This window comes from Dromaius novaehollandiae, chromosome 4 (genome assembly GCF_036370855.1).
Source record: "Dromaius novaehollandiae isolate bDroNov1 chromosome 4, bDroNov1.hap1, whole genome shotgun sequence".
NCBI classification, from domain to species: domain Eukaryota; kingdom Metazoa; phylum Chordata; class Aves; order Casuariiformes; family Dromaiidae; genus Dromaius; species Dromaius novaehollandiae.
The window spans coordinates 81,760,828-81,788,794 of record NC_088101.1 but is presented as its reverse complement, the minus strand read 5'-3'; the positions used below and the strand labels follow the sequence as shown (position 1 = coordinate 81,788,794).

The window sequence follows — 27,967 nt, the reverse complement described above, 5'->3', positions numbered from 1 at the left end:
CATGGAAAATAATATCCTCACCCATTTATTGTTGATTTTACTGCTTGGTAACCCAGTTGATCTGAACTCAGTGTGAATACAATTTAAGTTTTGCAGAAAGTCACACACCTGTTTTTGTTTCCACATATACCAAACATGTAAAGTTTAAAATTTGTGTGCCTTGGTTTGTTCCTCTGAATGTCTCTTTAAGGTTGTCCATCGTCACTGATCCGACAGAGTCCAAGTCAGTCTCCCAAAACAGGTGATACACAAATTCAAAAGGTGTAGATTTCTCAAAGACGTTCTTCTCTGTAGTGCATTGTGCTAGTGCATTCAACCAGTGTGTCAGTATTCAACCATATAAGCTTGGGTTTTTTTTTTTTTTTTTTTTTTACTACACAATACAGAAATATATATTTTACATGTAGCTTTGCATGCCTTATGGCTGCTTGCCCTACTATAGGACAGTGCAATAAATACAAATATATGCACACTAGAAAAGATTTAAACTGCCATGATCTACATCTGGTTTATGAGTACAAATTTATCTAGTCAACAATATGACAAATTTAGCAGAAAAAGTGGCAATGGCAGTAATAGTCTACTACAAAAACAAGGCTAGAAGCGAAGTGTTCTCAAGCTACAGAAAATTTGCTACCTTCTAATATAACGATGTAGGGCCCAATTCTGCAAAGTGCAGAGTCATGATCAGTAGATTGCATCAGAACATGCTTTTCCCCCATTTAACAATGAATACTTCTACAATTTATTTGGCTTTGATAACTGTTTATAAATAGCACACTATAATGACTATTAAACTATACAGCAACATGACATTTATAGCCTAATCTTGAATACAAAGTTCAAAGAACATGACTACAAAGGCCCAAGAGCAAATGTCATCGACTAAAAGCATTTCCACTTCAGAATTTCATTTTATTGAATATTCTCTTACACAAACATTTCTTGATCGTGAAACCAAAGGAACATGATTCCCTATTCCCACTCTGTTCCAGCAGTAATTTATCCACACACCACCCTTATAAATTAGTGATGGATTTTAACAGCTAGCCCCTTAGGGCTATATATTTTATATATTTTATATATATGCACATTTACTTTGAAATCTATGTAAAAGTTGAAAAAATGTTTGAAAGAAAAACTCAGAATATATCACAGCTTTTTCAGCGAAAAAAATACAAATTAGTTCTATAACCACTATTCAATTTATCAAACTTTTTTTTCTGAAGTATTTACTTTTAATTATGTACACATTACAGGAAATAAAACTTTTTCCACAAACATTCTCTAAGGTGACAGTTACCAATAGAATGATAGAATAATAGCAGGAAGAATATTAAACATATGGGGGTGATCAATTTCTGCTTTTAAAAAGTAAAAAGTCACCATATAATTAAGTACAAAAACCTGCATTGAATGACAACTGCTGGTGTAGTAACTTGATCAGGTATGGAGACCAAGAGTATAGTAAAGCCCTATGGTAATAATATTTCTGTAGCATTTCCACTTGGTATGTATATACTAAATGTCGGCAAAGTTTCTGTAGCATTAGCTTATACAAACATAGGAGTCCTCAGTCTGCTGCATAAAATGGAACAAGTGTGTTTTAATTCTCCTGAAATGCACCTGAAATTCAGAGTGTCACTTACAAACTGCATAATGAAACTTTTCTTCAGAAAAATATCTGTTTGGCATCTCCAGGACTCTGTTCCATCGGACAATAGGGGCATTTTAATCTGGGGACAAAGGCAACATGTTAGAATTGTGTTGATGCGAGAGCCCAGCAGCAGTGCACTTTCCAGAAACTTCGCAGTGCGGAGACTACCGAGTGCTGAGCTTTTTCATCCATTACAAAGGTATCAAGTGCGCAGTGATAGTCCTTCCCCTTTTCTGCCTGTAGTGCAAAACGAAGGTACTCTTAAGCACCTAATGCTTTACCTGGCTCCATTAAAAGGTACCTTTTAGCTGAAAGAGACCCTACACACACTTCTTTTCCCTGATATATTCTTTTTTAGCTTTCACCCACATACCCCTGAATTATTAAATACCAAGAAATTAGTCTCCATAGTTAATCTATTATTTATACTTCAGGCGTAGCTTGTTGTATTGTACTCATTTCAAACAAGCTGCTAGCTTTCACTTTGACTTCATTAACATCCAGACAGTTTTACTCTCTTGTTCCCAAAATGCTGCGATTTTACAATCCACTTGGATCAACCGCCGCAGGCTAGACCTAAATAGGACAGCCTGGCCTGCCACTGCTGTCCCCTCCCACACATTTCCCCTTGCTTACAACATTTCTTCTAGCAGTGATCCTTTTTTCCCCGACTTGCATAAGTCTGGGCCTTATACCGCTTGGAGTTAAGTCTGTCAGAGCTGTGCCGCGACTAAAGCTGCTCAATGAAAGCATCAGGAGTAAGCGATCGAGGAGAGGGATAACATCATTGTAAATAGCCAGTAGGTTCATACTGGCTTCAGATGGCTGAAGTCATGCACGAAACTACACATTTTGGCTTTTTCTAACACGGCAGACAATGTAAACATCGCTCAACATTTTTCCTATTATCATTTATTTCCCCCCCCAGATTTCATAAAACAACTTATGTTTCTAAATTAAGCTGACAACCTGCACATAAGCTGCATATTTTCAAGCCAGATTCCCAGCGCTTCTTCCTGAAACAAACTAATATGGCTCTTTCTCCCACATTCCTCCTTCCCAAAGGCCTGTAGGCACCCCGCTGATACCTAAGTGAGGAGTATTTCCACAATGATAATTCAGCTACCTGCTCAACCACTAGCCACATTTCCCCAGAGGTTTACCTTAAAAAAAAAAAAAAAAAAAAAAAAAAAAAAAAAGTTTCATGCATTACTAACCATGCTCCCAATGGAAAAGTGTGTGCGAAAGCCTCCATTGTGAATTTGTGATAACACAATGGTACTTACAGTTTGGAAAATTACTCTGTTCACTGCATTCCTCCCCATCATGTCACTTTCGATAAAATCAGAGGGTTTATTATGCTATTCTCCAGTACATTGACCCTGCTATCTGTCTTTGAAGTCATCCTCTAAGATTAACCAGCTTCCACCAATTACGTAATTATGGACTCAGCTTTCCCCAAACACAGAATTCTAGGCTTAAGACTTGTCCTTGTCTATACTTTCCTCAAAATATAAGAATGGTACTTACTTGCTGCCATTAAACATTTTATTCAAAGCATCTCTGGATATAATATGACCGCAGACTAATTTCATAGGTGGATTATTATCTGTTGTTTGCTGACGAAGAATGGGGCAGGCAAATATTGAATGATACCAGCACTTTTTACCGAGGTCCACTTCAATCTGTGAAAGAAATTAAGATAACCATTTATCTTGTGAAACTACATTTCCAGACAATTATCCCTCTAGGTCATGGCTCTTACTTAACGGATTTCACAATTCAGCTGTGAAGACAGGAAAATCCATTGTGTTGATATCTGCCAGTTTCCAGCCAAAAATACTGAAATGTGATCTTAAAATGGTGATTTATGTTGCTTCTCCCCACCCCCACAAAGTGGAGTATCCTGCCAAGAGACAAATGCATATTTTAGTGCAGATTTGTGCTCTGCCAAAAATCTGAGCTGATGACCCAGCAAGATTTTCCATATTTTCTAGACAGTGATTTCCAGAGTGGACTAGGGGGTTTAGATGATAGAGTGCATCCATTAAAAAACAAACAAAAAACCCTACAACTTGGATAGATAATGCAAATGTTCTACATATTCTCGAAAGACTTCTCTCAATACCTACAAGTCATGTCAATAATAATGAAGCATACCTGAATCACTTATCTTCAGTACCAACACAGAAAACACTGGTGCAGCAAAAACACCATCAGTAATTGGGACTATAGGATTTCAAAAAGAGACATCCGACATAGAAAAGAATGTGTCTGATTTCAGGAAAGGATTGAGAACTGCAAAAATCACAGCTCCTGTACCTGAAGCTACTGGTTGTCACCAGGCTTCAGTTCTGACAGATTTAACTTCTGACAAAATCTGACAAGTTAACCTCTTTGGGCTACTCAATCTCTATGTCTTTGTGTGTATGATGAAAGTAGGGCTTCCCATTCCCATACACACTGGAGACTGTTAAGTTTAGAATACGCAAAAAGCCATGCAAATACTATCAACTGAACTGCATTTGACAGCAAGCCTTTCCTAAATACTTCCTAGTAAATAATTCCTGCCTGAACACCATGACATGAAACCAGTCACACTCACATATTCCACACTCATTACTACAAAAAAAAAAAAGCTGAATGGATTGTAACACATGCATTGAAGCTATGTATGGATCTTTTCCAAATGCAAAGAGGTAACGCAGTTCGTGCCCAGTTTGACACACTGTTTTCTTTCCAAATCAGAAGCAGGCCATTGCAGAGGTGCACACACCTGACAAGAGCCATAAACAGAAACTAGGATTTCACTACAAATGAGTTGTTCTGGAAGCATAACACATTGGATCCCAATTCCGTTCCCATGTCCCCAGACACAGCGCTACTTCTGCTCACCTCGTATCTGCCTAATAAAGCAGAAATGCAAAACAACCTGTGGACAGAGCTCAAGCCTAGCTGAAGGAAGTTAATGTTTCTGAGTGAGGTGCATTCCTTTTCCACTTATATAGGAACATCTTTTACACATTCAGCACAAAAGAAACTTGAAAGCAATGTTCGCTGTTAAAAAGCTGCCGTGCGATGGCTCAGCATCAACTTACCGGTAGTTCATCCTTCTGGTTCCAAACGCCTGTGCACTGCCTTTGCTCAATAACAGCCTTGATATTAATTAGAGCTGGTAATGCTACACAACCTGCTGAAAAACTGCAGAATAAGGGAATGTCAACATAAGGTACCTGTTATGAAACAAACATTTTTCATGTTTCTGCCTTAAAGGTTATGTGGGATACAAGAGTGTTGTACGACTTCATTCCGTTCTTGTCTGTACTTCTACACTGCCAGTAAGGCTGAACAAATTCTTTGCCCCCTTCAGTGTAACAAGCAAGAGTTTGGGGGCAGATTATCAATTACCTGTAGAGGTTAAACCTACCCCTTACGCTAGGATCCTAGTGTGCGGCATTCTGTACTGAATATAAAAGTTAATTCAAGTTATACTAAATGCCGAAATTAACCCTGTGGGAAGTTTATACAGAGATCATCTGTAAAAATAGAAGCATTATTGCTTTAATGGTTCTACGTGAAAACATCTCTGAAAGAGCTCTTTAGGTGTGTAACAACTCAAGTAAACAGCAAACTGAAATGATTATTTGGTGTCTCGTAGACAGGGTCCTTCAAGACCCTGAACCATGACCCATGCAATGCAACAAGAGTTTTCCCACCGACTCCACACAGTAATGATCAGACCTCATGCCCTGTCAGCGATTAGGAACAGCACAGAGAAACTGAGCAGCCTTTAAAGGAAAGAAGTGATGACTATCCATGTGCTCAAAACCTATACATTTTATATAGCAGCAGTTTCTCATCCAGCTGGTTTAATTTTTAAAGGATTTTCAGCATTCAAAGGTCACAACAGTTTAGAATAGCCTTATTTATGCCAAAAGCATCAATACCACCTAAAGAGCAAGTACATTTCAGTGCTTCTGATTTCACATTGGGCCCAAACTGAGCGTCCAACCAATCCAAACATCAATAGGGGGGATTTTTACACTTCACTGAAAATTTCTTGGCCAGCTGCACTGAGATCTGCAGGATTACAATGTGAGTGCATGGGCAATTAAAATGTAAAGGGTGCCTATTAATTTAACTGAGGCAAGAAAAAGATAAAACTAAAAATCAGAGCTAAAAGTTCTGGACATCTATTAAACTGCCAAACTGAAACTGATAACATTTATTCCAGAAAGGCAGATTAATCTGCAAGTGCTCCTTTTGTTGCTTCTGTTGTATTTTATGATAGCGATGCAAATAGCAGAAGCAGAAGGTTTGACAGTTTTAAAGAGCTATAAACTAAGCAGAGAAGTCTAAGAATAGTAACACGCAAACAGATAATCAAGAAAAGGTAGTGAAGCTTCTGCTAAGTACCAAATCTAGCCCAGGAAGAAACACATCATTTATTTTCCATCCACTGTCTAAAATGAAAATTAGAATATCAAACAAGTATATCTGGGGACTCGGCATCCAAAGGCTAAGTAGCAGCTAATCTACATTATCTTCAGGAAGGCTAGAAGGAGATTAGATTGGATTTTTCTTCACATTTATAACAACCTCCAACAGATCTGCATTTTGTCAGATTAGCTCTTAGCCTTGAAAGCACCTCTTTCTTTCTTTGCAAATGAGGTTCAGCAAACAATTTGGAAATTTTAGCAGCTGCAATCACATTACAATTATTTCTAAACATTCTTCTAAGGAGAAGAGAGGTAAAGTAGTAAATGTGGATTAAAAATAGAGATGATCAAGTGCTGGCAGAATCATGGTTGGAGTTTCAGTTTTTAGAAGTTAAACAGCAAGGACAGTTTTCACACATTTGATGTGGCAATAAATGGCTGATTGCCATCCTCATCTTTCATACTGATGTCTAAACTACAGAAGCCAAATGCTTTTTCTTGAGCTGAGAGGGTACAGAACCAAGCATGGCACACTGGAACCCCCAATTTCTAAGCTTTGCAGATCTCACTAGACGTAACGGCAACCATACTCTTTGCTTGATGCAAACTTGATGAGGCTTCTCAAAAAATTCTCTTTCGTCCTCAACAGGAAAGAGAAACCAAAACACTATGTACCTGCTTTTAAAAGCAAGCTAAAATGAGCATACCTAACACTGAGGGGTGATTCAACTGAGAGACCCAGAAGAGCACAGGCGTCCCTTGTAAAGATGTCACAGATGTCCGCCCATTGGTTTGCATCTAATAGATGAACGTAGGGAGAGTTCTCTATGCCTTGCCGCAGGTACACCAGGCTGCCCATCAAAACCTGAATATCTGTGAGGGACCAGGAACAGTCAGTTATTTTATACCATAAATAAAAGCCAGTGTCTACACTTGCAGTTTTTGCATGGAGAACAAGCAGAAGTGGAGCACACACTAAAGCAATAATACATATCCTTGCCCCTCTGCTAAACACAGTTTGAGCTGTCACAGAGCAGATGTCTACTGCTATGACAGCTCCAATCCCCTGTGACAGCACTGGGGGTTTTCTGCCCCTCTACAAGCACCTGCATGCTGCCTATTAATTTGGTTAAAACAGCAAATTACTTTCAATGGTCTATAGGCTTTTGAGGAGCTTTGAGATACAGCCTGTTTAATAAACAATAACCACCACAGAAAAGGGGGGGGGGGGGGGGGGGAGAAAAAGGGTGTCTTCCCTTCCAGCAGATGGCAAGATCCATAAAGAGGCTAAAGGAGGGATTATTGACAAATTCTAAGGAGCATTTTTGTACCTTCTGACAGACACAGTACACTAAAAACTAGGTTTTACTGGGATGGTTTGCTTAACTCGCAAATTCCCACTTTTCAAAAGTTTCAGTTCTCTTTGTATGACCCCACACAGCAGAAAACAGCAGATGTCTATTCCAAGAATATTTCTGTGAATTTTTAACACCTTATCCTGGCAGCAAGACTATGGTAGCTGTAATCCAAATAATTACTTAAAGAGCCTTAAAGAACCTTAAAATCAAGCAAACTTGCACATAAGTTAAAATACAACTTTTTGTGTCCTCCTTAAAAACAAGCATTGTAAGGATTCAAATTATACATGTTAAATGTATAAATATGAAGCCTCTGATGAAACAAAAATAAGGGATGAGACAAACACATGGTTTGAACACAATTTATATTTTACTACTACATGCCACATCTGGGTGCTTTATTCCTCTTCAAATGACCAAACACTTACTCACCTTTCTGATGATTTAGGGCAAATGGCTGGAAATTTTTCGCATACTGAAGTGCTTCCCTTTGATTTGCTGTTCCACCCATCAATAAACTAATGAAATATAATCTGTGCAGTTTAAACTCCAACGAACTATTCTGTGCCATAAGCATTTCTCTGTTGGATACTGCCCACCTGGAAGAAATGAGGAGGTAGAAAGGGACACGACAGAGAATAATCAAACGTCAGCCCACGCAATATGAAATTGTTATAATTACACAACATCTGCTTCAAGGAGAATTGTGTCAGAATATGGCTCTGCCCTGAACTTGCATTACTCTGTATGGAGCACAGAAAACGGCAAGACTCTCTATAGGTAACTGAGCTTCACAGCATGCACAACACGTGAGCGATGCCACTTCTGCGGCTGCTGTTTAGGTTAACCTCCGTCTGCAAACACACAGCAGCAGAATTCAACGCTCAGGGACGGGAAAGCAGCACTGAATTAGGTACAATATAAAGCACAAATAGTTGAAATCTAATTGCTGTATCTGAATTAATATCAGGCTGTTAATATCATCTTTAACAATTACAGGGAGTCTTCAGCTGAGACATTAAACAGGTCAAGCCTTTAAGAACGTATTTTTCGACTTCCTCATTCCCAAAACATTTTCTACTAAGCCACCATGTTTACACACGTGTGCGCATTGCCCTGGAGAGGGGGAGGACATCTATGAAGGCCGCAAAGAAAAATACTATCAGGACCTTAGGCTGGGCAGGGGGGAAGGGAAATCAGTTTAAATATTATACTCTGCCCTGCTACAACTTTGCTTTCTGTGTTATTTTCAACTTGGGCAATAAAAATAGTACTCACTTTCTGGGTCTCATTCACCATGACAACACTAATGTTAGGCTTCCAAACAGCATATAAGGATGCTTAAACTTGCACCAAGTAAAATCAATTGGAATTTTTAAAACATTTCATACAAATGTTTTTATTATTTACATTTTATCCATTTTTTTTCCTTTTAAATTAAATACAGTCAGGCCTAAATCAATCCAACCCTCTTCTTTTAAGAACCTCAGGTTCCAGTGTTCTTCACTCACATCTGTTTCTCATCAGCGTTAATTAGTTATACTATTTTCACTGCAGGGGCCCCATTAAGCAGAGAGGAGCTTTTCACTTTTCAGCAAGGAAGTGAGGTGGTCTCTATTCCTTAAAAAGAAGGGGCAAGTGAAGCTTCTGTTCTTTTCTACTCAATACTAAAATAAGGAAGTTAAGCGTGCTTACACAGTACGGGTAAAGCTTCCATTGAAAGTTAGCTTTCTGTGTTAGGAGGTACCATTGAACAAGCAAGTGTCTGTTTTCAGTTTGTTGTGGTGAAAGCAGCAGGAGTTTGACCTTACTGGTAAGGCTTTGTAATGATGGCAGTAACGTTTCAGTGAGAAAGGGTGAAAAACATAGCCTTTGGACTAAGAACAAGCCCTAATGTCCCTAATTTCAAGTAGTCTTGGATTAACAGACTCAGAAAACTGCCATCACTGTTATCTCCACCAGGAGGGATGGATATACTCACTGATCACATATTTTTGTGATCAGTGTCCATGGCTTAAACCTCGCTTACTTGCAGTAAAGCTCACTCCTAAGAAAAGGACAGCCTGCAGTTAACAGCCATAGACCAGTAAGAAGCTGAAAGAAAAGCCGTTATCAGCAAACAGAAGGACTAATAGCAGTTTGAGGTTGAAGTCCCACAGTCACGTTAATGAGATATTAATCTACTGCATCAACAGGGAGGCATCGAAAGAGCCTCCATCATCTCCCTGCCAATATTCACAACCACGTGACCACATGGCAAGGTACTTCATCTGGCTGAGATTGAGTCTGTTTTTCCAAATTAGCTTTTCGCCAGACTTTCCATTTTTAGCTCTTTGAGTGGCAGCACAGATTGTATCAGAAGAAAGCAACCACAGGACCAAGGCCTGAGGTGTTTGGTCTAGGACATTCTGTTCCTGTTCAAAAGATTTCTAACAGAAAGGCAAAAAGCAACAAATGATGTTTACTTAACTTAATATTCAACCTACATACTACTCTACCCCAGTCCAAAATCATTAATAATCACACCACCTGTCTTCCTAACTCCTTTAGAAACAGTACTTCCTGACCTTTTTCACTTTCACAACTCAAATCCATATGAATTCTTAGAGTATATCAGTCAAACCACATGCTTCCTCTCACTCCCACACAGGATTTAATTAAAATGAGTTTCATAAAGCCTAACAAAGATTAGATGAAGTTTAAATCATGTCCCAGAGGTCCCAGCAAATACCAGGATCTGTCCACCTCACTGCTGTATGAGTATAGGAAGGAGACATTGTCTTCTCATAGGAGATTACCATCAAAAGCTTTGGATTTGCAAGTCATTCCTACCATACCCTCACACAGAGACCCACCTGGGCTCAGAAGAGCCAGAATCCACCCACAAAGAACCTACGGATTTCCCTCCCCCATTGCCAAATCCCAATGAGAAGAGTCACCAGAAATTAATGGGATGGTGAGAGTGTACAGAAATCTGTACAGAAGTTGCTTTGTGTGCAGGTCTATGCTGAGCATCTATGAAGTGAAGCTGAACATACAAAAGAGAAAAACATTATGGCCCACTGCACAAAAGTTAATTTTGAGGTGCAGTATTTGTAAGTGTTGGAATTTGTATTAGTAAGAAAATCTGAAAATCCTACCACTACTTTTTTATTGCTGTCGTTCTGATATTAATACAAACTTCTCTCCATCACCATTTCTGGGACAAGGGCATTTTTACTGGGCAATGAAAGTCTTCCTTAAAAATCATTAATCTGACAACTCCCTTCAGAAGGCAATGACCAGCAGATAGCTACAGTGTTTGCTTGGCTACAAAGCACTTGCAGAGCCAGAGATACTGGTTACTGTTTTCATTCCAACCCTTTGCAGTTTTGCATAGGTAAACCCTGCTGTACTTTCCTTTCCGGTTCATGATGCTGTGGTTATTAATTCCTGCACAACACCTACTTTCCGCTTTAACATCACTGTCAGCAACCTAGCCATGGAACAAGTCAGTTTGGGACTGCTTTTAAGTACCTCTGAAGCTATATTTAATGATGCCAACTTTGCCCATTTATTAGCTTTTCACCCAAACAGCACAGTACCATCCTTCCGAGCTCCTCTCACATAGATGCTGCCCCTTCTGGAGCTGACTGTGTGGTTTCTATCCCTCCTCCTCAACACCCATATCTGCTGTGAAATGATATGGAAATAAGTTCACGGGTATCAGCAATTCTGAAGAGTAACCAGGCATTTTAAGACACTGCTTACCTCTGAGACTGCATAAAGTTTTGTTACATTTCGATTGTCGTCACTAGCATCGTAGTTTTTTACATAAGCATCTAAGGGTCACCATAAATAAGGACCCTCTGTACTCTTCGCTACCCAAAAACAGAAGCAGATAGCTTTTGCACTGAAGGGATGCATTATAAAAGGACAGGAGGCAGAGTGGGGGAGGGAGCCTAGCGTACAAACTGCGCTAACAATACGCCCTATTCTCTGCCCATTCAGCTGTCTCTGGAATAAAGGTTCCTTTGGAGAAGGACCATGCCTTCTCCTTTGTTTGAAAAATATTTAACACATTGGAGGAACTGCAAGCAATGACTAATTAGCAGTCAGTAAGGCACAGGGCCCAGCTAGTTAGAGCCAAAAATGAATTTGGTGACTTGAAGTAGACAGACATTAATAACAGCAAGTTACCATTCCTCAGGAAGCAATCTTCACAAAGGCCGTGTTAGTATTTGAACTGAAAGAAACACGGGATGTAAGCGACAACAAACCCTGTTTCAGTTGTAACATGTAGGGCATGACAATGTTGCTTCTCTTCAATTAACCAATTCCATGGCAATAAACCACCTGAGCTTTCCACCTATATAATTATATTCAAAGACTAACTATTTAGGTCAAATTTTGCACAGTCCAGAGGCATTCTCCAGGACTCAGTTTATGAAGACCAAAGCTTGTATATCAGGGTATCACTGTGTTTAGTTTAGACGCCAACGACCTCTGAATTGGTGTACCTGTGCTTGCTCATGTTGAGGGGGAAAAAAAAAGTTTGTTGACAAGAAAATGTATTTAACTGAATAATGCAAAAAGATATTTCAAATGTATGAATTATGCTCATGGTGTAATGAAGCACAACTGAACTTCAGATTTGCTTAAAGCCACTAAAAAGCTATTTTGCTATTCTATTTTTTCTTACTTGCAAGACCAAGCTAAGCTTACTGAAGCTCATGCAACCTAAAAAAAAAGGATCAAGGTTTGTTTAGAGTTTTTTTTGTTGTTGTTTCTAAGCTAAAAGCTGTTCTGATATGGTACAGCATATTTAGGTACCGATGACTGAAACTTATAAAACAGTAGCCCACAAAATTTTTCATCACCTTTCCTTGTTCACTGCTACTTCTCGCTCCAGCCTACATGTCTAATGGTAGTGGTATGCTAATTTCAAGAGAATATCTTGGTCTAAGGTTGATCAATACACCTCAGCTCGTTCCAGATTTAGTTTTTGTCCGAGCATTTTGCATTATGCTCTGACTCTAGCACTGATTGATCCATTTTGTGTAGAAGAGATCTCACTATCAGATCCCACTATCAGTGCAGACTCTCAACCAGAGCTCATGAAGAAACATCTCCTGCCTTGGAAAGAGCGGCCCTTGATCCAAAGTTAATAATCATCTACCTGTCACCTGCAGCCTGCAAAGTACACACCCATCCTTTCATTCCCTTTTCCCACCATGTGGCCTCTTATCTGTTTGGAAAAGGGAAACCAACTTGAGGAAAAGGGAGAACTTCGATCCTGATTCAAGTTCTGATCAATCCCGGGCTCAGGGAAGTCAGATAGGACTTAATGATACCCAACACCTTTAATAAGCCCTGTTATCTTTCAGAATCAGACCTTTTTACAACAGATTTACCAATGTTTCACTATAACTGGGGTGAAGCATCATCAAGGCAAGCAACTGTTTCAGTGATGCTTCTTCCTGAAATATTCTATTAATATCGCAAATGGTTCAAGTTAATCCTTCATCTGAGAAAAAGACCCTTAGTTTAGCACTCCCCATGGTGAAGGCCACATAAGGGGACAACAGGAGAAACAAGGAGTTCACTCAGTAACTAGTTCTCTCAAAGTACAAATGGGGATATATCAAAACATACAAAAGACAATATTTAAAGTGAAAAACTAAGGATTTATTAAAAGTATTCCAAAAAACTGAGTAGACTCACTCTAATGCAGGTCTCAGAACTCTAACTTTTAATGCTTCCAATATTCGATTTAACTCCACAAACGGTTCTTTTTGACTTTGATCTATTGATAGACCAGATTCCTGAAAAAACAAAGTCATGTGTTTTAGACAAACGACAGAGCATTTGGGGCTTAAATTGCTGTTTTTTCTGACAGTTTAAACTTTCACCTAGAATATTAGCATTAAAATAAAGGTACTAATACAAAGCACAATTTCCAGTTTTTGATAACATTAAACATCTGTACTTATAGTTACCTGACAGAGCTCCTCGGCTACATCCAACATCCCCTGCCGGAAAAAGTGCTCCACCATTACCTCGTTGAGGATTCGCTGGCTGTCAGCCTGCCAGCACCCATCTATCCCCACGCTGCTGATGTCGGAGTCAAAATTCTGAAACGTACAAATTAACATTTAATAGGCTGGAACAAATAACCCCCCGTAATTTTTCTTTCATTATGCAGGACACCTATGTCTCCATTCTGATGCTTTCTGCCTATTACTGAGTTTGCCCTCAATTACCTCCTGCTCAAAGTGAAATATATCTGTCAGCTGCTTCATTATCTCCTGTGTACAGAAGAAAACCTTGGGCTTGCTCATTTCAAGTCTGAATATTACCCACTATAAGGAATTACACTGACAAATTACAAGTCCAGCTAGCAAATTAGAAATCTAGTTAACTAATAAAGGGATTTCCAGACCATGATGCATTTTCAAAGAAGTATCTGCAGAATAGGCTTTTTCTGTATGTGAAAACTGAAAAGCGTAAAAAGCAGAAAACAAGATCGCCTACACGAGAATCAAAATAGCGCTATCAATGCATCACTGTCACTACGGTGGACCGAATTAGAAGCAAATGCTTTAACTTGAGGCTTTCTGACATAGCTGGGGGATAAGACAATGCTGGAAAAAAACGAACACAAAACAATGGAGAAGAAGAATGTCACCGCCCTCCCTCCAAAAAGACAATGAAAAATCAAAACTCTGAAGACCTCAACAGGATGAGCTTTGCAGATCTGAGAGATGTTTTCCAGATCTAAACCAGGATAATCCTACTGCAGTGTATTTTTAGGCTAGTGGCCTACAGACATATTCCAGGAATAAGTAGAAATATTGTCACGATGATGCTTTAGTAACACTTGGCACTATACACGCTTGGCAGCAGGAGAGCAACATTTATTCTAACCCAAGACAAACCAGGATTTTAACTGCTAATGTTTGCAGATCAGGGACAGGCAAGTTAATCTGGATAAAAACCTTCACCCCTTGCCCAAAATAATATGGGAAGAAATACTGTCTTTTGTTAAAATATTTGAAAGAGTGGAGTCTGAAAGGCAGCACGCTGCTTGCTGCGTGACCTGATCACCTGATAACTACAGTCCTCTTCCAGGAAGGAAATTTGGAAACCAAAGTTTGGTGAAATAAGCAGTGCTTCAGCTGTGGTCCTGTGATGATTAACAGTTCTGCACAATATGGGAACATCTACCCCGTACAAACACACGCTTCTGGTGAAGCAGCCAGAGCAAACAGCACAGTTTTATCAGCTGTCTGCCCATCAGATATTAACGGGTCTCTCACAGCCAGCATCATACCGAGGGGGCAGGTGAGCCAATACCCAACTGGACAGAGGGTCTGCTAGCACAAAGCTGGCTAATCAACGTCCGGACAAATTTGAAGAGGTGCCACGGGTTTACATGAGACCAACACTTTCCATCGCAGCTGCGGCATCTCTGACCTGCAGTAGGAGCCCAAAGAGTCAGATTTTGTTTTGTCAAAACACAGACCAGGCAACAGACACTTGCAGAGCAACACTGCCAAAAACATTTGGGAGCCTATTATTAACCCACCTCAGAAGCACAACCAAGTTTGAAGGATATTCTTATATTAAAAATGGTAAAGAACAACATCATGGCAGCCTTCCTCCCCCAGGACATGTGAACATCATGCCTATTTTTGCTGAAAGGATAAAGGAAAAGCTCTTCTTACAAGGTGCATGTGAAGAGCTCCATCAAGGGAAGCCCAGCGGGGTCAGTATGCAGCTTCCATACCCATCGTTTCAGGAGCATGAGTTGATGACAGTTCTCAGAGGGTTCAAGCATCTGTACTTGAGCTGACCCATACCTAACCCGCTCATCAAACTTTCAGACCAACGGGTCACTTTTGCCTTGCACAATTCTCCCTTATGAATACACACACAGTTATGCCTCACTGCTTTTTTTAAGACATATCAAATATCTGCCTGAACTTTGGATGTCAACCTCAAGGACTGAACTGCTGCCTTTGTAGGCCAGCTAGAGGTGATCAGAAGAGCACAGTGATCAGCTCCACAGAAGAGAGACGCACAGCAGCACCTCCCCAGATAAAGGAAATCAGTCCCTCAGAGGCAGCCTTACTGATGGTGAGAGGAGCATACGCCTTTTAAATGACAATTGGGAACTTCACAGGTTTAGGCTGCTGTGCCCTCTTTAAGCTTCTCATTGTTTCCAGTACTCTGCTTAGCCGGCTGTGCACTGCATCTTCCTTTTATTCACCACTTATTAGTCTCCTTCACCAGCCATCTTCACGCTTCCTTTGATGTTGCTCTGTGTATGGGACAGCCTTCTCATATCAACACATACACCTTCAAACCCACCGCTCCCTTCATATACCTTCAAACCCACCGCTCCCTTCAAACCTCTTACCAAGCCTTCAGTAAGATACTAACCATAGGCTAGCAAGTTGTCTCTTCCACCTTTTAGAGATGGTAGGGCAAGACAAGCACTTATATAATTGCCATTCGTGATTCAAAACTCACATTTAACAAAATTTGCACTTAGATATCTTAACCTGTAAGCTCCTTGCCATGCTGCTTGTCTTTTAGCTGTATCTTGAAGAACCTAAGCAGCCTGAAGACTACATAATAACGTTCTTTGTGCCAACCCTCGGAAGCCTTTAAGGTTAGCCACCTTTGGGGATTCTGGTATCGCTTTCCAAACAACACTAACAGATAAGAGAAATCCATAAAAAAAATGTTAAAGAAATAACAGAGGTAGGATCAAGAATGCTCAGAGTCTTCTGTTGTTACTTAAATTTGGGAGTGGGAACAACATTACTAATCTAAAAATATTCAGCTTTAAGATAAGTTATTCTTCATGCAGTTTCCACGACTAGTGCACGCATACCCCAGAAAAAACTGTATTCTTCTGGGCAGCTATCAACCATAACAGCTGAATCTAGGCCTTCTTCACATCCTTCTACTCATTACTCGGGGACAGAAATGGCAGAACTATCTACCTCTGTTCCTTTACAAAATCCAGAATTTGACAGCAGCAGGACTCCAAAGGAGCATACAGGATGGGCCACAAATCCACAGGACAACACACCATGGAGAACTGTAGGATGTTATTGCGTCAAGAGTCACCAAAAGGCAAAGCAAGTCAGCAAGTGCTATCACTTAACAGTCTTGGAATATATCCACCACTTAAAACAAAAATCACATCTACGGTACCCATCACCCAGAGCCCCCCACAAAGGACAACATTTTAATACTAGGGAATCTCAGTGCTGCTATTACATGATGATCGTTTCCATTTACAGGTGAAATGAAATAAACAACCAACCAGAAAAAACAGAAAGCCGGAAGGTTTCACTACAAAGAAAGCAGGTAGAAGTCCTGTCTTGGGTGACATAGGAGGTAAGAAGGTACAGGGGAGAGGCATATACTTTGCTCTTCAAGCAATTGATTTGTGGGAAGAGATAATTTCATACAGGGCAGAGTACACAGCTGGCCAAAAAAACCAATTTCAGACCTACAAAGCATTCACTTGAAAGGGTCTAGTTCAAACCAAGCATGGCCAAAAGCAAACAGGCACTACAATGGTCACTTCCGAATTGCAGTCTTGAAGCTTTTACCAGGCTGTATATCCTTGGGTTTTTGTGTCCTATATTATTTCAATATTATTTTCAAGAAAATACTTAGCTCTGAAACAACACTTGAGATAACTTGAAACAAGACTTCAGATAATTTTCAAAAGCGCTTTGTAAATAAAATTTCTTTTAATTCCATAATAAAAGATGGTAACAACTCTTACCAACCTAGATGTGTTGTAGCTTTGAGTCATAAGTCACATAATAGGATCTGGGGACCTCCTGAAATAATTCTTTGTTCTTCTCCTCCCTCATCTGCTCTCTGATCAATACAGTCTTGACAAGGTTCTCATCCCTATAACTTTTTTTCAAACACACAAATGATTTCTGAGTTCTTTACTATATGTGGGATTCTTAAATTCTGCCTTCACTGGGTCCTGAAGAGTTTCAAGAACCGACTACATATACCACAGTGACTGTCACATGTCAGAACAAATTACTGCTTGCCATTTGCTTACGTATTTCACAGCTGTCATGCAAGCATTACATGTTGGTGACTACACATTTCTCAGTGTTGCTTCCTAAATGCTAACAGTATGCTCTCTGATAGCATGTGGGGTTTAATAAGATTTCACAGTTGAAATAAATTCCATAAAGTCTGAAAATTTTATTTTGTACTTTTCAGGTTTTAAGCTTACAAGAATGCAACTACTTGCTCCAGAGAAATAAAATTTTAAGAACTTAACTAGTAAACCTAGGACTAAAATATAGACTATTACGTGCTAAATATACCAATGATACACTGTAAAGCGCATTACTGATAATTGCTGAAATGTGAAAAGGACTTCAAGATACACACATGACCTTCCAAGTTATTAGTAACAATATGATATGAAGAGGGAAGATGAGTAAAGACAATTTTATTCCTCAGTTTCCCTGCTGAGATTACTTTGTGCACTCCTCCCTTCTTCGCCCCCTGAGTTCTGACCTGAAATAGAAATAAAATACCTCTGCTTACCTTCTCTGTTCAGTTTTTAAATTCATAAGATAATAATTAAGGCTGGATAAATATGGAGTCTTTACAACTGAAGCTTTAACAGCAACATAATTAAAAGACATCAGTATACGTTCAGTATAGATTTTTAGTTTGTTCATATACAAGTTTTTCCATGTGACAGACATGGAAAGGAGCTAGCACTTATCCACTTGTTCTCCTGAATGAAGGCATTTAACCACTACCTAGATAAATGCTACTAGAGGGAAAAAATTTACTAGCTCTATCAAACATGCTTTGAGATGAACTTAAATCATTCCAGAAGAGTGATTTACAGGGAGACTGCTGAGCGAGCTACCCGATAACAACTTGCTGAACGACAGTGACATGATTAATTCTGGAAGTAGAGCAGATGCTAGTTAAATAAATAAATAAAATGGATGCACACATTTCCTCTCAAAGAAGAAAATGCTCTTTGGGAGAAAGGGTAACCTTCACAGGTGGGAAGCATGTAATACATGTAGAACTCCTATGAAAAAAACAGTTTAACTTTTTAGATAAACTTTTCAGAAATCGCTAATTAAAAAGAAACAAAGTCTTGGCATTTAAGATTTTAACATAGCCAGTAATATTTGATGCCAAATTTAAACTTCATTTTTTAAACAATAAGGAGTCTCTGATCTTAGACTGAACTCTACAGACAGACATATCTAGGTCCTATCCATGTTCATAAATAACGACTGCTCTAACTTAAAAAGTGACCAGACTAAATCTTACATATAGGTACATCCCTTCCTCAACACTGGGAAGAAAAAAACTGAACGTGAAACTTGCCATAGACAGATCATACAAGAAGTTCATTGAAAAAAGCCAAGTTTGTTAAGTAGGAAGCTTGTTGATTCAGTGTGTAAAACCAGCTCTCATTTGAATATGTTACATTAAAATGGTATCAATATTAGTATGTTTCCCAGTCTCAAATCAGGCAATAAAATCATGAGTTAGATTTTTCTGTCCCTGAGCATATACCACTAAGACCACCATAACCGGCATTCCAGAGATGTAAATCCATCTATAAAATAAATGAGAACAGCGCTGGAATGGGGATTTACACGTGATGGAGACAAAACTCAGATCTCGTGAATCGAAGCAAGGGCTGCTTCCTCACACTCTAATGCGCATTGAATTTGGGAAGCAGAAATATTTCCTCCAGGATGTGTCTGGAGGACCCTGAAAATCAATTCACTACATCAATTGCACTTAATTACTTCTATTGGTTTAAGCTTAAGTATATTATAGGGAAGGAACGGGGGAGGGGAAACTTCAATATGTTATGGGACTCAGAGGCCAACAAAGGCTTTGCTCGTAGGTTTTAAGCATATTTCCAGCAGCACAGGCAAAAGGATTAAATGCATACGGAAGATTTCCTTCAAATCTCGCTGTCCGGGAAGTGTTAAATTCCACCTGGATTTAAACAGTACATGTACTGATCTGACAAACAGGCTGAGACATCAGAATACATTTTAACGTAGTTACCATAAGATATTATGATGAGAGAAAACTAGCAAAATTCAAACTACTTGCATAAAATTAGAAAAAGCCACACAAAGTTCATGTTTAAGGAGACAATTCTAACTGATGTCAAATAGATTGAGAGAAATCCTGGTGTCTTCAACCCACAGCAAGATCAGCAGGAGGGAAGGGTGCTCTGAACTTCATAAAATGAGCCCTTCGTTACCAGCAGGACTGGGGACTCATGCAGTTCCCGTTGCTTCTAGTCTCTTGTTCCAACCTTACAGACACTAACCGAGATTCAGAATCTAGAGCAATGAGCACACTGCTCCTTCTTAAACACCTCACGGAAACAGCCCGTGTGTCACTCTGTGGGCACAGAGTATATTATTATTCCGCTTCCTACTATTTTACAAAACCACATGTCTGAAATTTAATAAGTGCTTTTATTATAGCCATGCTTTTTCAAACAAAAATAGTAGATAAAATGGTAGCATAGCAATAACACTTCAGAAAAATTATGCACGTAACAGAGAGAGATCTGGAGACTAGGCTCAAGTGTAAGCTTTCTTAAGCTTGAAAGTGTTGTTTTTTTTGACTTCTAAGAAATATTCCCACAAATTTGCTATTTAATATTGATGCCGTCTACATGTGACTTAGTGCTGCTCTGTCTTATCAGAGCATATAAACAAAAAAGATTTAGCCAAACCTGAAAGGTCATTCATGTGAAGTCCACTTGCTAAGGAAGAATAGGAAGGCTTCAAACTTACGACAAGATTATATAGATTTATTTCAGGCTTCAAGCCAGTAATAAGGATGGAATTTTACTCTAGTTAATTGGTTTAGATACAGTAGCAAGGATTAGAGACAGATGCATCCTTAAGCTTTCGATAACAGCGAGGCTTGGATTAGAGCTATTAGCACAAAGTCTGAGCTTTCCATGATTCTTAGTCATAGATGTAAGCAAAAATATCATAACAATTGCACAGACATTCTGCCCAATAATGCAGTGTTATACACCTTGTCAGTACACTGTACTACTGTTAAATTATGCTTAAATAGGTTACCGTGACTAACAAAGTTTAAATGAGACACCCAAAGGATGCATCAGTATTCTGTAACGCTGCATGTCTTTGTACAGGAGAAAAGACACATTTACAAGTTTCTCAACTGGTAAGACTATAAATAGGACCTCAAACCAAATGTTAACACCCTGTCAGTCTAAGCATTTCTGATATGAAAGCATCACACAAAAATGCTAAAAAAAACAGAAAAACCCACAACACGACACAAGTACAGGGCCCCCTGCACGCAGAACTACTTTGTAATAGAAGAAAGAACGCATCGCAATACTGGTTCACTGTGTGGACACAGAGTGAATGGACAAGAGCATGACTTGAAAGCATGTCTCACATGGGAAGCTTCAAAGATAACGCTGCATTACCTTACTATTTGTCATGGCATAGAAATAGATGCTATGAGACGTTGGACTTAGTCTACTCTCATTAAGAATACTTTGCATCTTGCTAAATTAAGCCCTAAACATTGACACACCTGAAATATTACGTACAAAATGCCTTTCTTCAAAAATTATCTCAGTTTTAAAATTGTCTTCTAGACACAGAATGCCACTTCTTGGTCATTTGTTACCATCAATCAATTAGAAATGCAATATATACAGAAATATATTTCTTATTGAGACTGATACTGAAGCAAACAGATTGCTAAACTGATATAATACACACTATTGCTGAGCCTACTAATATCTATAGAGCATGCTCTCTCTGAATAAACTGCCCCAAACGGAGTACACTGTATACAATGAGTTCTAAAAGCAAGTTTTTACACTCACCTGTCTTGCCTCTGCCCCCAATCCTACTTTTCTGCAGCTTTCATTAAGGTTAAATGTAGTATAACTCCACATTTCATAAAGCAGAGTACACAGCATAGAATACATGGAATAATACAATCAAACCCACGATATAAATACCTTATCAATGGCTTTTCCAACTCGGGAAACACTGCTGTGAATGTCTTTATGATCGGAGGCCAATTTTTGAACTGTGTCTTTTATTCTTTTACAACACTGCGTCATAACAAGTGAAATCGTCCCTGACAAGTCTCCATCTTGATCTAGACAAAAGAAAGGAAAATTACTAACTTGGTTATAAACAAATGATAACATCAAATCTCACAATATGTGACAACATATAAAGACAAGAAATGGTATTAAAAGAAAAAAAAATGCAGGGCAACAGCAGTTCAAATGAAGTCAAATGTGCAGGACATGGCTAACCCTATTAAGAAACCAACCCAGTAGGCAAAAACATTGAGCAAATGTAACAGTTCAAGAAAATTGACATAAAGATCTCATGCAACTTCAGCAGATTAATAAACAGACCTCAAAGAAACACCCCAATGCACAGTCCTTACAGAATATAACGGGGAGCAGCCTCTAACCCACTACAGGATCAGCCTCCTTGCACACAGTTCAGTGAAGATGCTTTAGGACATTGTATTTCAATGCAACCATGTTAAAGCAAGATTAGGATTAATGAGGGCCAGATTCCTTCTTGCCCTGCAAGCTACCCCTTTATATTATACCCTGTTTGCACAGAATAACCACCGATGCCACCCAGTAGAAATCTGAGGTGTATAAAACTTTTGCTTCCCGACCCGTGGGAATACCTCTAAACAGTTTAGCCTCAAGTTCTCCCTGACAGCTCAGAAATAGCCCGTACAGGACCTGACCGTAGCCCCTAGAGAATTTATCTGAATATCCACTCTTTCTTGTTATCTTATAAAACTTTCTCTCTAAAAATTATGACTTTTCAAATTATCGTCCAGTCATCATTGCTATATGATCCACTCCATGGACAAAACAACAAATATGAAAAGGTTGTGGTCAGGGGCTTGTAAACATCTCCTTGCCTGACAATTTGCACCCTTCATGCCTCAGCTTGAGCACCCTTCAGTGCCTTTAGTCAGAGAAAAGTACATTCTCCTGCACATTACTTCAGTCCTTGCTCTCAGCTTTTGATTTCAAAATACAGGGAGAATCTATTTTCCAGTCTTGCCTCTTAAGGCCTCTCCTTCCCCAAAGTTCACTCTACATGAAGAATTTTTCCTCTATGGATACAGACTTAGCAGTCTTCAACCATCCTGGAGGACTAATTTAAGTGGGAGACCAGCCCAGATATGCTTTCCTACCATTCCAGATCCAAGCCCTCCACACTAAAAATAAAGACCAGAAACATCTCTTTAAAAGAAATATTTAAAAAGCAGCCATTTTTCATGCTGTCTATTCCTTTCTCGTGCTGTATTTTAACATACTGTTGGTTTGAGCAGAGTGTTAAGAGTCCAGTTTCACTTCTGGTATTTCATGTAATGCAACATGCATATCACGCTGCTGCTGCAGGACTGGCAAGCTGAGAACAATAGAAACAAATTGTAACTATTATAATGTACTCTTAACAACATGCCTTGGAGAGAGCAAAGGAAATCCAGTCCCACAAAGAAAAAAGAGCTGTAATCATAGGGAGTAGGTAATAATTTACCAGCCGCTTGGTTTAAATACCTTCTCTTAGGCATCCCAACTTCCAGCTTTGCTGATGACGTCAACAGCAAAAACTAGTTTACGATGTTGCTACACTAAAACCAGCTCAGCTCTAGAAAAGTAATTAGTTCCTGTTCTGTCTCCACGAGCTCTAGCCAAGGAAACTTTAACAGTGCTTTTGCAACAGCTATAGTTTTCAAGGAAAAAAAAAAAAAAAAAAAAAAAAAGCATTAACTTTTTTCTCCCTCCAGTCACATAAAATCTAATAATCGCCTCCCAGGTAAACAGCTAACAGTGCTCCATATTTTTCTTAGAGAATGAATGAAGAGTAAGAGAACTGAAACAGCCTCTTCAGTGAATTGTCACTAATTTGATTCTATACAATCTAAATTAAAAATAAAATTTCTCTGAACTATTCTATAAAGGGGCTTCCTAAATTATTTCAAGAATAATCACCATCTCTGTTACTATTTAATTATGACAGACATTTAAAAGTCACATAAATGATTTTAAACAACTGCCTGGCCAGAAATTATAACTTCTGCCAAGACAAAATAACCAACAAACAAAATCAAAATATTCATTCCACTAATCTGTATTGCACAATAAACAGAAATGTCAAAATAGATTATCTTAATAGCTATTTTTTGCTTGGAAAGCCATTAAGCTAAAACCCAGTGTACATCCAGTCAAACCTAGGCAACTTAAATGCATAGGTATTTTTGCCAAGCAAGTAAGTGGATTATTCTCCCCTAACATTTACTGTAGCAGAAACCAACTACAGCAAAACAATTAAAACATCTACACAGGAAAAGCTATCCTATTCCTAAGAGAAAAGATTTTCCCCTTGCACACACCTCTTTCAGCTTCAAACTCAGAAGTTACTTATAATAAATCAGCAGAAGAAAGCCTGCAGATAGTCTATTCAGTAATTCAGCATTCACAGAATACTACAGAACAGCTTCTTACTGCATTGTGTATTACAGGCACAATTGAAAAGAAAATACATTAGCAGTCAGACACTAGGCACAGAGCAGAGTTCAAAGCCAAGCTTAGTCAGCCAGACACATGTTTATACCATCCAAGAAGAATAAGCAATATTGCCTTGGCTACTCGGGGAGATGAAATATATTAGGGGAAGAGAGAAGAAAAACAAAGTGTCTCTTCCTAATCAGTAGCTTTAAGATAGGAGTGTTTTGCATTTAGGCTTTATTATAAAAACAACTCAAGAAATTTTAAGAGACTGTATGAGTGGGGGAAAAAAAGCAGTGTAGAGGCTGAAGCAGCTTCTAACAGCTTCTTTTTCTCCACCCACTTCCTTTTCATATCCACTGCCTATTTAAGGTCTTTACATACATCTTTGCTCTCATGTCCTGTCCTACAGCAAGATTTTCTTCTTCAGCAGTATGGTTTTTCTTTTTTTAAGTTATATACATAAGCATATTTTAGCAGTTCAGACCTCTAAATTATGAAGCTTCACATTAAGAGATCTCACTGCTTCCACTTCTGTCAATTTTCTAAAATATTCAGGATATAGTATAAGATAGCTGCGAATACCTGGTCTTATTAGAAAACTGTAAATAACATGTTAAAGAAAAAAATAAGGATTTTGCCATCCACAAAGACAGCTTACCTCCACACTCTAGAGCACTGACTAAAACAAAGCTCCAGTTGGGATGCATTCTGCCGGGATGGCATCACCGCTTATTTCGTAAGTCATGTCTGGGGCCTCCGCAAGACAGCCCCAAAAACGGTTAACCCAAGGCAGGAGGGAAGGCATGGGGAACACCCCCGAGGGACTGCACGCTTTTCGTTTCATTGCGAAGAGAGCAAGTAAGCTCTGGATCTACAACAGGAGTCTCGTGGGCAAATCTTTACAGCCCCACAGAGCCCTACGAAGATCAACACAAGTGTGTGTCAAGCCACACATCTTTCCGGGCAAGGGCGGCACCTCAGCGCGTGAAGGCACACCTCTTACCGGCTGTCCTTAGTGCACAAACCCAAACTGCTCTGGCCAGGAAGGAAAAAAAAAAAAATCGAAATACAAATCAAAATAATGCCCCAAAAGATTGAATGTTTCTTCATCCCAAAGAAACGCCTCAGAACTGGAGCTCCGTATTTTACTCTGTAAGTTGCTGCGTACGCACAGCAGCTCTAATACGCTTGTTTTTATGTTCCTGGGATTACGTGCGCTGACAGGCAGCTTTGCACCTGTGTTTGTACAGGCCAGCAGCACACGTTTTCTCTGAACCGAACAAAACCAGACTCCAGGCAACAGCGAAACCCCGGTGCCGGGGGGCTGGCGAGGCCGGTGGTCGCAGGGCACCCCGGAGAGCTGGCTCCCGCGCAGCACTAGCCGTGGAAAACACGCACGGCCAGAACTCGGGAGGCTGCGCTTATGCTCGGCTACGGAGCGGCTTCACCCTCGCCGAGAAGGGAGCAACGGGGTGGGAATAAATCAAACCAGGACACCCACGGACACTGGCCTCACCGTGGGGGGGGGGAGCGATGCCGCTGCTACCCAGCGGCCAGGGGATGCCTCCCCCTCCTCCTCTGCAGCAAGGACAGGGCAGGCCCTGCTCCAACTTTTCCCCATCAAAAGTGCCACTTTTCCCCTAAAAAAGCCCCCGAGCACAGCAGGGCCCCCGGGGGGAAGGGCTGCTCAGGCCCTGCAGAGCGGGCGGGGGGGGGGGGGGGGCGCATCAGGCCGCTCGCCCCCGCCCAGGGTAAAGTTTCGCCATTGGGGTTCTGCTCCCCTCCCGCGGCCCAACCGAGCGCGGCAGACGGGACTGGGGGGGGGGGGGGGTTTTACCGGGCCCGGGGGAGAGGAGAGAGGAAGGGGAGGGGGGGTTACCGGGCCCGGGAGGGGAGGTTACCGGGCCCGGGAGGGGAGGTTACCGGGCCCGGGAGGTTACCGGGCCCGGGAAGGGGAGGGGGGTTTACCGGGCCCGGGAGGGGGGAAGGGGAGGAGAGGGGGGGTTACCGGGCCCGGCGGGGGGAGGGGAGGGAGGGTTACCGGGCCCGGTGTGTTACCAGGCCCGGGGGTGGAGGAGAGGGGAAGGGGAGGGGGGTTTACCGGGCCCAGGAGCGGGGGAGGGGAGGGGAGGGGAGGGGATGGGGGGTTACCGGGCCCGGCGGGGGGAGGGAAGGGGAGGGGGGGTTACCGGCCTCGGGGGGGGGGGAGGGGAAGGGGAGGGGGGGTTACCAGGCCCAGGAGGGGGGAAGGGGAGAGGAAGGGGAGGGGGGGTTACCGGGCCCGGCGGGGGGAGGGGAGGGGAGGAGAGGAGGGGTTACCGGGCCCGGGGGGGGGAGGGGAGGGGAAGGGGAGGGGGGTTTACCGGGGCCGGGGGGGGGGGAGGGGAGGGGGGTTTACCGGGGCCGGGAGGGGGAGTTACCGGGCCCGGGGGGGTTACCGGGGGTCTCCACGTACTCTCGGTCTGCAGGATCTCGCGGCGCAGCCCGCCCGCGTACTGGATGAGCTCCTCCAGGCTGCGCTCGCAGAGCTGCCCGTAGCCCGAGAACTTCTGCAGCACCTTCTCCAGCTCCCGCTCCACCGTCACGCACTGGTCCATAGCGGCCGCCGCCGGGCCGCGCTCCGCCACCGGGCCCGCTCCGCCGCCGCTGTCGCCGTCGCCGCCGCCGGGCCCCCCGCCCGGCCCTCGCCGCCCCCCGGCAGCACCGCCCGGCGCGGCGCGGCCCGGCGCTCCGCTCCCAACTTCCCGCTCCTCTCCGGCGGCGGCGGCCGTCGTGCAGGCAGCGCCGGGGGCAGCCGGGGGCCTCGGCGGCGCTCGGCGCAGGCAGCGCCGCGGCCAGGCGGGGGCCTCCCGGCGGCCCGCGGAGGGAGGGAGGGGCGGCGAGGGTTAGTCAGGCAGCGCCGCGGGCAGCCCGGGAAAGGCCTCGCTCGCCGCCGCTACGGGGGGGGTGAGTTGTCCATCACGGGCCGCGGAGCCCGCAGCGGCGCTGACCTCTAGGCTCCCCCTTGGGCAGCCCGCGGGGGGGGGGGGGCGGTGGGAAAAGCGGCCTAGGGAAAAGGGGGGGTCCTCGAGGTGTGGTGTTATGACTCAGGCAGTAAGGTAGGCAGCTAACAGCGGGGCCCTGCCAGCGCTGTTGCCATGGTGACGGGCCCGGCCAGCGGCGCCCGCGGGGCCTCGGTGCGCGGCGGCGCCTGGGCCCTGCAGGAGGCCGCCGGGGCCCCCTGCGCCGTGGCCGGTCGCTTGGGGCGTAACTTAGCGCCGGTGCCGAGGTGAAAATCCCCAGGCAGCGGCCCGGTGGGGCGGGAGCTGAGCTGCGCGGAGGCCGCAGCGGCGGCGCTGCCCCGGCGGCCGGGCCCCTCCCCCCTACCCCGGTACCTACCACCGCGAGGCTGGGAACGGGCTCAGCGCTTCATTAGCAATCCTGGCGGGCCGGAAACGGAGAATTCAGCCTGGCGTCAGGTCATTAGCGTGGCCAGTAAACTTCCTCCCGAGCGCCAGGTTGAGTCTCGTGGGTTGAAGTCTTGCACCCGGCTGACTGAGCGGCTCGGAAAGGTGCGCGAGGGGGAGATGCCCCTGCTCGCTTGGCTGGTGTGCTCCTTGCAGCCTCAGTGCTTGGAAAGCGTAGCATAAACCAGCCGTGAGCCCGTGGTTTCTGTAGCACGGTACATCCAAACCTGCTGCTAAACTCGGACAAAGTTGATTACAACAACTTCGTCTGAGCCTGGAGTGATGATGCTTCGTCTGTGCCTGTGTGAAATACTGCTGATATAGGACAAGAAAATAGAGAAACCGGTATTCTCTTACAAGCACACATGACTTGCAGAGATGCCTACAAGTGGCTGTCATTCTGTTAGATTCAGACCAAAACTGCTGCTTTTGTTTGTAATCTCATTCTTTGTGTAATGATATGAGAA

At 42.1% G+C, this 27,967-nt stretch overlaps 2 protein-coding genes across 4 annotated transcripts in view; one reads left to right on the top strand and one right to left on the bottom strand.

The window, feature by feature from the left end:
- Positions 1 to 9: 9 nt before the first annotated feature.
- On the bottom strand, positions 10 to 27,794 carry RMND5A (required for meiotic nuclear division 5 homolog A). 3 transcript variants are annotated; one of them, XM_064511593.1, is made up of 9 exons: positions 27,433 to 27,794; positions 21,514 to 21,656; positions 13,433 to 13,567; positions 13,158 to 13,258; positions 7,887 to 8,053; positions 6,804 to 6,969; positions 4,756 to 4,858; positions 3,188 to 3,342; positions 10 to 1,736 (listed from the first exon to the last, which is right to left on the bottom strand). In XM_064511593.1, the coding sequence occupies exons 2-9, from the start codon at positions 21,616 to 21,618 to the stop codon at positions 1,673 to 1,675; spliced, it is 996 nt and encodes a 331-aa protein (XP_064367663.1). In that variant the 5' UTR covers positions 21,619 to 21,656; positions 27,433 to 27,794; the 3' UTR covers positions 10 to 1,672. The 3 variants fall into 3 exon arrangements, with proteins under 3 accessions (XP_064367663.1, XP_064367662.1, XP_025968485.1); XM_064511592.1 differs by lacking the exon at positions 27,433 to 27,794 and adding an exon at positions 26,510 to 26,913; XM_026112700.2 differs by lacking the exon at positions 27,433 to 27,794 and adding an exon at positions 24,713 to 24,776.
- The window catches only part of LOC112990768 (E3 ubiquitin-protein ligase RNF103), a 40,564-nt gene continuing 39,536 nt past the window's right edge, over positions 26,940 to 27,967 (top strand). The window contains exon 1 of the mRNA XM_064511590.1: positions 26,940 to 27,000. The gene's annotated coding sequence lies outside the window, so the exon portion shown is untranslated. The remainder of the gene's footprint in view (positions 27,001 to 27,967) is intronic.

What these genes read in the sequence shown, in the direction of transcription:
- RMND5A (XM_064511592.1), bottom strand. Translation starts at nt 26,651, where the DNA reads ATGGACCAGTGCGTGACGGTGGAGCGGGAGCTGGAGAAGGTGCTGCAG. An exon ending in GAATCACCCCTCAGTGTTAG is followed by an intron (nt 4,859 to 6,803) that starts GTATGCTCATTT and finishes CTTATTCTGCAG; the next exon opens with TTTTTCAGCAGGTTGTGTAG. An exon ending in AAAATGTTTAATGGCAGCAA is followed by an intron (nt 1,737 to 3,187) that starts GTAAGTACCATT and finishes CTTTGTCCCCAG; the next exon opens with ATTAAAATGCCCCTATTGTC.